Source organism: Pyxicephalus adspersus, chromosome 12 (assembly GCF_032062135.1).
Source record: "Pyxicephalus adspersus chromosome 12, UCB_Pads_2.0, whole genome shotgun sequence".
NCBI classification, from domain to species: domain Eukaryota; kingdom Metazoa; phylum Chordata; class Amphibia; order Anura; family Pyxicephalidae; genus Pyxicephalus; species Pyxicephalus adspersus.
Window position 1 is genome coordinate 42,452,156 of NC_092869.1, and position 11,183 is coordinate 42,463,338.

The 11,183-nt window shown below is 40.7% G+C and overlaps 1 protein-coding gene across 1 annotated transcript in view; it reads left to right on the top strand.

Annotated features, from left to right (window-relative positions):
• Positions 1-5,463: 5,463 nt before the first annotated feature.
• LOC140341662 (heat shock protein HSP 90-alpha-like) overlaps positions 5,464-11,183 on the top strand; it is a 7,995-nt gene continuing 2,275 nt past the window's right edge. The window contains exons 1-7 of the mRNA XM_072427501.1: positions 5,464-5,707; positions 7,748-7,892; positions 7,983-8,349; positions 8,863-8,996; positions 9,632-9,946; positions 10,095-10,260; positions 10,826-11,016. Coding sequence (XP_072283602.1) covers positions 7,749-7,892; positions 7,983-8,349; positions 8,863-8,996; positions 9,632-9,946; positions 10,095-10,260; positions 10,826-11,016 — 1,317 coding nt within the window. The 5' untranslated portion in view covers positions 5,464-5,707; position 7,748. The remainder of the gene's footprint in view (positions 5,708-7,747; positions 7,893-7,982; positions 8,350-8,862; positions 8,997-9,631; positions 9,947-10,094; positions 10,261-10,825; positions 11,017-11,183) is intronic.

An 11,183-nucleotide genomic window follows, 5' to 3' on the forward strand; every position in this document is an offset into this window, starting at 1 on the left:
ATATATATATATATATATATATACATATATATACACTACATCCATCATGCCACATTAGCTTTCTTGTGTACCCTCCTCCAGCCATGCAATATCCACCCCACACTGCATTGCTGACATCATCTATTGATCTTCTTCCAGGTCCAGCGTCTTCCATATCTGCAACTAAGGAGTCAATGATGATGCAACTCCTGCATACGTGCATAAGAATCCAGCTATTTGCTGTGCATTGCGACACGTGCAATGCATTTAAGTGGAACTAAACCTAGCAGACAGCTCCTTATTGCAGAAGGGACGGGTGGTGTCTCAATAAAATAAACATACCTGTCTGTTTGCATTTACTTAACTAATAATAAATAATACCTAAGGTTACTTCTCTTCACTCTGTCTCCATTGCTGACATCTTCACATGGTCATCTTCCAGGTTCGGGATTGGCCATTTTGGTTGACCAGGCTAGAATGACGTAATTTCCGCACATGTGGACGGGAATTCATTTCTGACAGCCAGCTAATCCAGGATTGTACACACATGTGCAGCTCAGGCAGGACAGTTTGTTTTATTGCTTATGAGACCTCGCCTCTCCCATTTGCAAAAAAAGAACCTGCCTGCCTGCAATATTTTTTTTTTAAAGTTAGGTTTAGTTTTGCTAGGGTAGTTGATCCCCGACACAAAGACATAGACATGGCGGTGACACCCACATGACACAGATGTGTATGCATACTTTAGTGTCTTCATTTACCACCTGTCTTTCATGTATTATTTAAAACACCTTCAATGAGAGAGGGAGGGAGGTTGGGGTCAGTGTCCTAGCTTTCCAGAAGCATCCTCATTCCTAGATCTGTGTCACCATCTCCTGGTTGCTGCTTTGTACATAGCTGCCAACTGTTCCTGTCTGAAATATCATCCTGGTTTCAGAATACTCCCACCAACTGGCAAAATTTTAATTTTTTTTGCACATTTATTTGCAGTTATCTCTATCTTCTATTATTGTTGTATGAATTACACCAAAGCTTTTTTTCTTGCACTTTTTTTGTCCCCAGAGCCCTAAGAAAACTTTGTTAAAAAAGTCGTGACTCTGCAGCCAGAAAGTCAGAATTAAGCCACACCTACTCATACAACACCAGCATTGCCATTGGTCAGATATATCAAATAGTAGGAAAACTGCACGACTGGAAACTTTGTACATTCTGGATTTAGGAGTACTGGGCTGGGCTTTTTGAGTATAATTGGTTTGATTTTAAGGTTTAATTATTAGCAGACATCTCTATTGGCCAGGCCAGAATGACAAAACTCCTGCGCATGTGCATGGGAGTTCATTCATTCTTAACAGCTTTGCCAGGATATCTGTGCATGCTTTCTTATGCTTGTTTTGTTGTAGAAGAGACATTGCCTGTCCCACATTGACATTTTTTTATTTTTTGTTTTAGTTCCACTCTAAGGCTATATTTACATTGGGGTACTGATCCCAGGCAGCTGCCAGCACAGAAGTGTATGTATAGAGCAGTGATCCACAACCTTTATTTGCACCTCGGACCGGTTTCATGCAAGATTTCCATGGACTGAGGGAAGGGGATTCAAGTTCATATTAAATGAAAGGCATAATATATAGAAAGTGTCTTTCTCATCAGTGCCCTAACATAGTCTATATTTTTTTTTTTTTTTGCTGCCCTGTTGCAAATATTTGTATGGGCTGCCTAAATGCATTGCACGTAATACATGACATATGTCAACATGCATGGAATAATGCACCAGGACAGATGTGAATGGGCTTCAAGGATACGTACACACGTGCAATATTTATCGTTGGAAACTAACGACCGATCATCAGATAATCGTTAAAAAGAGTGCACAACTAGCCAACAACGTCGAGGAACGACATGTCACTGGAAACGAATGACCGTCCCGGCGGATCTGATTGAGCAATGAACGTTCGCTATCCATTGTGTGTACAGTTCCGTGATCGTGGAGCGTTCTGCAGTACACTTTCTCTGGTACACGTCACTTCCTGCATCGTTCAAACAATCGTTTTCTAACGATAATTATTGCACGTGTGTACGTAGCCTAACAGAGTCAGTTGAGTTCAGTTTTATTAGATTGTTCCTTGATAAAGACATAAAGGTCTGTTTGCACAGAGTCCCTAGAAACCACTCATGTTGTAACTGCCAATTTTAAGCTGCAGGTCGAAAACAAAAGCCAACGCCTAACAATTCTTTGCCTGCAGCCATTAAAAATCCTTCCCCAGTGTTTTCTGTGGCTTAACTAGGGATTGTCGTTGTTACCCATAGCTAGGGGTAGACATAGGGAGGTGCAAATTGTGCCACTGCATGAGGGCCCTGGACCCTGCTCAGCCGAGGGGGGGTCCAAGTCAGTTCTGCACAGGGGTCCACTGTTGGCTATGTCCGCCACTGCTTATAGCAAAACCATCAGACTGTAATCCTAATTTTTTAACCCCATTAAAAACATAAAGATTCAATCTGGTTTCAAATAGCAATTAATGACTCCTGCTGTTCCAGTTCCTTCCAGGACAACCAACAAGAAAATGACGCATTCGTTTGCACGATGCGTTAGAAAAACCGCACCACTGCTGCAACTGCGTGCAAATTAGTTACTGCTGCTGTGCTCCCTGTTGCAGTTTGCTGCCTTGGGGAGCACAGCAGCAGTTTGCTATGGAACAGCCAACCACAGGTTAAAAATGCAGCTGTAAAAAAAAATCAGTCTCCTTCTTTTATCAGCACAGGTTTTCTTTATTTAATAAAATAAAAATATATATAAAAAAGAAAGCAAACAAACATACAAAAGTCACATAAAATAATAATAAAAATAAAAATGTAATATATTATATAAAATAATATAATGTATAATATAATAATAAAATAAAAGTATTTGTAAAATAACTAGAGGCTCAGTACAATGCAATTTAATTTCCTTTTAACGTGTACAATATTTGTATGTATGGAAATAAAGCAGGAAGAATGCAGCAGTCACTGATAGATGCAGAGTCAGTGCAGCTCCCCTCCCTATGTCTGCTAAAGCTTAATTTGCATTCCTTTGTATGTCCTGTCATCTAAGGTGAAAATGAAACCAGCATTGAGTCAGTGACTGTTGGGGTGTGACTTACCATTCATAGGAAAGGTATTCTAGTAAAATCTAGAATGTTCTAGAAAATTCTATGAAGACAAAACTGCTATATAGTAATATCATAATGCATTGCAACATGCAATTTCTATTAGGAATGAGTAAAGCATTGTGCAGATGCTGGCTTTTTTGTTGCCCGAAACGACTATAAACATTAATTTGTAAAGCTGATCCCTCGTAATGTTCAGTGATCCATCCTGCACAATCATTGAATGGCCAAACAGCTATTGATCACTGCTGTTGTCTGGAGGGGTAGGGGAATGCAGCGGGATGCCTTCTTGTCTTCCCCATAGAATGAACAGCGCAGTCTGTACAGCACTTGTGCATTCTTAAGCTGGGTACATACGTGCAATAATTGAAACGTGAAAGATCCTTTCCAACGACTAAGGACTGCACGATGCATGAACGAGTGCTGTACATATAGCACCAGTCTGCTCTATGCAGAGGGGAGGGGGAGAACGATGGAGTGGCACCCCGCTGCGCGCACTCCCCCTTCCCTTACATTACGATCTTTCATCATCTATCTTCCATAGATCCGCCAGGACAGTCGGGCGCTGTACACACACCGGATTCTCATCCAATATCGGCCCTGAGACGATTATCGGAGGAGAAGCATTGGAAGTGTGTATGTAGTCTTACTGTTGTTAATATTAGTTTTTATCAGTTGCTATTGATCTAGCATTTGTATGAAGCTTAGGAGCCACTTCCCACTGTTGCATTGCGCCAATGCAGTTTTCCATGCCATACATTAATAACAATGCACACGACATGCCATGGTGCATTGTGTTGCTATTCATTCCTAATAATACCCCAAAACCACCTTGCCAATGCACTGCTATGCATCTAGGGCAGTGTTTCTTGACCTTTTCTTTAACATGGGAACCCTTGTAATAACTTTCAGGTCTTTCTGGGACCCCCTGCTATAATTACTATATCTATAGCTCACAGTACATTAGTGTGGTGGTCAGTGGGAAGAATTCCTCTTACATTGCCAGCCATTGGGAAGAATGTCATCCAAAAAGATCATCGGTGTCACTTAACTGATGCTTAGTAACCTCAGGGGAACCCCAAGGCCCAACAGTACCCTGGTTGAGAAACACTGGCATAACACTTATCCTCATTCCCCACTTTCAAAATAATAAGTGCATGTCAGTAGATTGTAAGTTCCTCTGGTCTCTCCTCCTGTATCACTGTCTGTATCTGTCTGTCATTTGCAACCCATATTTAATGTACAGTAATATGTTGGCACTATATAAATCCTGTGTAATAATAATAATATTTGCACATCACATAACTTTATTACAATGCTGGGTGAACTTTTGCCATGTTAAGCAAATACATGCAGAATACTTGCACAGAATTGCAGTTATCTACAAGTGAGCCCTTCCCCAGCACTGATCCAGCAAACCTGAAATGGATTTCCTTTTTGCTATTTGTAAGCAAATGTTTTCAATCCTGGACCAGATCCATTTCAGGTTTGATGGATCACCCAGCTTCACTGATGAAAGTGTATCCTTTCCAGCCTTGGAGAGTTTTAATAAATCAGGCCTATTGTGTACATTGTGTATGTGGATCATAGCAGTGTTATGGAAAGGCAATGTAACATGCTGCTTAGGAGAATTCTGATTGGACCTTAAGGTGCTCAAGCAATCAAAGCTCCAGGTACACTGTCACCAATGTTACCTAAAACAAAATGAGTTCAGATTGGGTACACAACCATGCAAATTCATTCATGAATGATGCATGAACACTACAGTGCAATATACTGAATGTGTGCTTTGTTAATGGTTCCCAATCGCACCCCAAAGGCCGTATGCTTTATAATATATTTGCACCAAAACATACATAATTTTTCTTTTTGTGGTTTACTTGGAGCACACAGGTTAATGAAATAGGCTCCCTAATGCAGAATGCACCTACTAGATTGTAAGCTCTTCGGGGCAGGGTCCTCTCCTCCTGTCTGTCATTTGCAACCCCAATTTATTGTACAGCGCTGCGTAATATGTCGGCGGCATATAAATACTGTTTCATAATAAAATGCACTAACACATGCATAGCTGAATATTTTTAAGCATGCAGCATGATTTTCCTAACTCTTACTACGGCTTGTACACGCAAACAAATAAAACATAAGCAATAAAATAGTGTAAGCATGTTCAGATCATTGGACATCGCCCAACACACACAGGAGAGGCAGGAAAGATAATGGTGCAGCCTGGATGTTGCAATGGAATTAATTTCCCTCCTCCCCCGCCCTGTGCAGCGCCTGGAAGCTTCTCGTTCCTTCCATCTTCTTCCAGAATGCGCCGCCTCTGCTATATAAGAGAGCAGCGAGTCCTGCAGCAGCTGTCATTGCATAGCCAGCGAGAGAAGCGCAGGACAGACGCACAGCCCATAGATCACCGCTAGAGGGAGCCAGAGCAGCCCCACAGCCAGGACATACGGATACATTGTAGCCGAGCACGCTGCTGGAGAATCTCACCGATCACATAGAAAACTCTTCAATCTCAATTGCTACAATTTCCAGCGTGATCCCCAATTCTTCAGTGTGAAGCCACCCAATCACATAGCAAGGTAAGGAGACAAAAAAAAAAAAAAATAATGAATTTGTGATTTAGGGGAAATAATTGGCCAATAGCAGATACGTTGTGAATTTGGAATTGCATATCATGTATTTAGGGTTTATGAAATATATAAGGCTGTGTTTTTGAACCAGAGGTTGCTAGGGGTTCCTTGATCAATGAACAATGTGTGCCTCTCAGGTTAGTGTAAGTGATCTTTATGGCTATGTGTAAGGGTGACATTCATCCCACTGCCCTGAAATGTAAAAAGGATTTTCCTATTGATCATCACACCTAAATACTGTGATCTGTGGATATAGTGAGGGGATCTCCAAAGACCCGGAAGTTATTTCAAGGGTTCCCCCATGTTATAAGGGTTATAAGCCATGCTTTGCAAAGAGCTGATATTAGGAGAATTACTCTAATAATAATAATACTCTGCCTGATTATAAGAAACTGATTGCTCTTTCCAATCAATTGGTAAATATCTTTTGATTGTATACAAGGAAGGGTAAAATCTCATACAGTCGGTGCAATTGGATTCAGTATTCAATTGGAATACTGATCAGATCAGCCAATTGGTAGTGGATTTCCTCACCTAGGCTATCCCCCCTGAACAAATTTATGCAAATTAAAAATTTACATTTTCCATTCTGTCCTGTGTATCTCTTATAAAGGGTGTGCCATTGGGCGTGAATGCTCCAGTATAATTGTGTTACATAGTAGGTCTGGTTGAAGAAAGACCCAGAAGTCCAGTTGTCATGACTGTTAAAATTTAGCATAATTCCTGCCACCTAGACTGCATCTTTAACAGAAATTAGGAGATCTCTCTAAATCTAGAAGATCTCCCCTTTAGACAATTGTAACCAGAAATTGGTTTACCTACTTAAACAATGTTCCTGTTACAAGTGACATTTTTAGCATTAGTTATGCCTCGTCCACACTCACAAACCACATGCTAATCCACACCCGGGTATATAGAAAACTGCTGCAATTTGCCTAGGAGCAGCAAACTGCACTGCAGATTAACATGTTTGCACACATTCAGTGCCTTTGCGTTTGTGGTTGTTGAGCTAGAGGAGGAAAAGCAACCACATGGCCAGAATCTTCATGTTCCTTCCGGGAAACACACTAAAGCCAACCACAGCCATGTGCAAACATGTGCACAAAGGGGTTCTCGACTGCTCTTGTACAGTTGAAAATGCGTGGTTGTAAGTCTGAGATGAGCCCTAAGCTACTTACACACATCCAATGGTTCTCGCATGCTAATCGGCTCAGGGCTGAGAATCTGGCATGTGTACAGCGCCTGTCGTCCATCGTCCGAACGACCGTCCGGGCGGATCCACAGACGATGGATGACGAACAATCCTAATGTAAGGGAAGGCGGAGAGCGCGCAGCAGGGTGCAGCTCCATCGTTCTCCCCCTCCCCTCTCCATAGAGCAGAACGGTGCTGTATGTACAGGACTCGTTCATGCATCGTGCAGTCCTTTGATGTTGGAAAGGATCGTGAAAGATCCTTTCCAATGACAATGATTGCACGTGTGTACCCAGCTTTATGGTACTAGGGATGCTTTACTTTGTTTTAATATTAAGAGCAAGTATTTGGCAATTGATCAGACGTTGGCAGTCATTTAGCCTCCCTGTAAGCACTCACACAACCCCCTGTGAAATTTAGGGGTCTGATTGACTTCTATTAGGGCCAAATTGTGACGACTAGATCAGAGCATGACAGGTCTTGTGGGGGTGTTTGTAGTATAATGGTTCAGGAAAGGACAACTGAAGAACCTTTCCACCCTCTACATGAAATACCACTTTATAAAATACCAGAAAAATGTATTTTCTTTATTCCAATAAGGATATTCAGAATCAAATGACAGGTCTGTTTTAAAGAGGAATTCTAGTGCAAATGGGGCAAACTGTTGCCTATCGGTTTATCTGGTTTTAGATGGTGTCTATGGAAAGGGGAAGAAGAATAAGACATGTTGGGAATAATATTCATAATTCTGTGCAGAAAGCATAAAAAAATGTTTAACGTATATGTTGTATTTCCAGGATGCCAGAAGAAGTCAGAATGGAAGAGGAGGTGGAGACCTTCGCTTTCCAGGCTGAGATTGCTCAGTTGATGTCACTGATCATCAATACTTTCTATTCCAACAAAGAGATCTTCCTACGAGAAATTATCTCCAATTCATCTGATGTAAGTTCCTGTAAAATAACACAATTACCAATGTTCACATATCCCCAATGATAAATCAGTAAATCTCATCCTGTGACTATTCTGTTTCAGGCTCTGGATAAGATCAGATATGAGAGTCTCACAGATCCAAGCAAGTTAGATTCTGGGAAAGAGTTAAAGATTGACTTGATCCCCAACCTACAAGACAAAACCCTGACCATTATTGATACCGGAATCGGCATGACCAAAGCAGATCTCATCAACAACCTGGGAACCATCGCCAAATCCGGAACCAAAGCTTTCATGGAGGCTCTGCAAGCCGGAGCTGATATCTCCATGATTGGTCAGTTTGGTGTTGGTTTCTACTCTGCCTATCTCGTTGCTGACAAAGTGACGGTGATCACCAAGCATAATGATGACGAGCAGTATGCCTGGGAATCTTCAGCTGGAGGATCTTTCACCATCCGGACAGATAACAGTAAGTGGTCACTTGTACTCAAGACAGTTTAGTTTCTGAAAATGAGATTGCAAAGCTCTACAAATTATACATCCGCAAGTTGACATGTCAGCCTCACTTCTTGTCCCATTGACACCAGGATAGGTAATAGGGAAGATGAGGCAAAGGATATGGGGCACCCAGAGATATCCCAGCCCTTCCCGCCCATGTGAAAACCCTGACACCAAGACAAAAGATGAGGGGTAGTTCCCTAATAGGACATAAACTGCAATTCAAATATGACGGATATCACAACCCTTTCCCATTTAACTATACAAAATGTTTTTGTGTGTCATTGTTTCCCTCCCTGTTTACTGTCCATGTTACTTACACTGAAATTAGAGGAATCTCATTCAAATCCTCAAGGAGGTTTGCACTCTATACAATTCTAGCAAAAGCTGAATCTGAGCCTTACATTTTAGTTAACGTTTTGTATAAGGAAATGTTCACAAATTTGAGGCTATCACCTAACTTGTCTACTCGTTGTATTTTTAGCTGAGCCTCTTGGCCGTGGCACAAAGATTATCCTGCATATGAAGGAAGACCAGTCAGAATACTTGGAAGAGAAGAGGATTAAGGAAATTGTAAAGAAACATTCCCAGTTCATTGGCTACCCCATCACTTTGTATGTAAGTATTGGCTGTGATTGGGATTATAGTTAGGATTTAAAATGAGAATGTTCAATCTCTGTTTATTTTTCTTTGGGTATATTAGGGGGTGAAGTGGGCACCTCTGCAGAAGTGACTTAGGCAGCCTCAACTTCCTTTGTTAATTTTTTATTGGAGTTCTTCTCATTCCCCCGTTATACAAAATGTATTGGTGTGGTCATGTCCAATGGCCCCAGCAATATCGCGGATCATTGTCATCACTAAGGTTGGCCATGTCAGTAACTCATAGTGTTGACCACCTTTAAAAAGGCTCATATGGTTTTGCAGAGACATTATTAGCTGCAAGTAGCAAAATGTAGAATAAAACTGGAGTATGGTGGGCCCCAGATGTTCGGGGTCCTGCAGTTGTTTGGCTGCACAGGCTACATGTCTGCCCTCGTTTAAGTCAAACCATTCCTAGACAAATCATCTACATTAAGTCTAGTGGGCTCAATAATTGATGTCTTTTAAAAACCAGATTGCAAGTTGTATGGTCAGCTATTTAAGAATATAACCACTCAAGAAAATGTCTATGTGGATCATTGAATTTTGGTCTTGGCATGATTTTGTTTGGTCATGTAGCAGGCTGACACTTTGCTCCATCTTCTTCCATAAAGGTAGAGAAGCAGCGAGACAAAGAAATCAGTGATGATGAAGCTGAAGAGGAGAAGAAAGATGAGGAGGAGAAGGAGAAAGAGGACAAGGATGAGACTCCTAAGATAGAGGATGTGGGATCTGATGAGGAAGAAGATGAACAGAAAGAGGGGAAAAAAAAGAAAACCAAAAAAATCAAAGAAAAATACATTGACCAAGAAGAGCTGAATAAGACCAAACCTATTTGGACCCGAAACCCAGATGATATCACCACTGAAGAGTATGGAGAGTTCTACAAAAGTCTCACCAATGACTGGGAGGACCACCTGGCCGTGAAGGTAAATGAATAGAAAGTATTATTATTCTTTACAGCCATACAGTATGGTCTGCAATGAAGTTATAAATGACTTGATAGATAATGGCTAATAAAATCCAAGTAAAATGTCTCGTGTTGTGATCTGACTTTCTTTGTTCTCTTTTTTTCAGCACTTCTCTGTGGAAGGCCAGCTGGAATTCAGAGCTCTGTTGTTCGTACCTAGACGAGCACCATTCGATATGTTTGAGAACAAGAAGAAGAAAAATAACATCAAGCTGTACGTGCGCAGAGTATTTATTATGGACAATTGTGAGGATCTGATCCCAGAATATCTCAGTAAGTGATCTGCTCAATTTATAAAACATTACACAGTGTAAGGTAAACCTTGCAGCAGTCCCACCAAATAGTAACCATTTATTAGCTAAAGTGAATGTTAATTGCCAGATTACAGTGGTGTGGATGTTGTCGTTCCTGAACAAGTTCCAGTAAAAAAAAAAAAGTGCACTCTAAAATCCTAAATTTCTTATTGTAAGAAGGATCTCTCATACTACGGTCTCTCTAACTATTGCTTTTCTTCCTGTTGCATTTAAGTTATTTTATACTCTAGGTAATGCAACTGGAAGAATGGGAACAATAAAAACATGTTTTAACCGTATATTAAAAGTTTGAAAGTAGGGCAGCAGAAACTTTTATATGGCTGTCCCATCCGACTGCTTGAGTCTTCAAACGAGGTCCATTCTCTCCACCACTTATGAGTTGAAAGACTATTTTGGTATTTCAGCAGCTCACATAGTAAAGAAATTGGCTTTATCCCTTATATTCAGTTATTGTTTTTTTAATCCAGAGCTGTTTTCACTTTTTGCTAGACATGAATTATAATTCTGCTGTCAATTTCTTGCAGACTTCATCAAAGGTGTGGTAGACTCTGAAGACCTTCCACTCAATATTTCCCGTGAAATGCTGCAGCAGAGCAAAATTCTTAAAGTGATTCGGAAGAACTTGGTGAAGAAATGCTTGGACCTTTTCACAGAACTTTCTGAGGATAAAGAGAACTTTAAGAAGTTCTATGAGCACTTCTCTAAGAACATTAAGGTAGGAGAGGCTCAAAGACTTCATAGGGGCATGGGAACCAACATTCTGTGTTTATAAATAGACATTTTGGTCTGTTGGAAAGCATGGAATTAGGTTAAAATTTTATTCAAATGTTATGATTAAGATAAACATTTTCATAACTAGAACAGCAGGGAAATCAAAAAGAA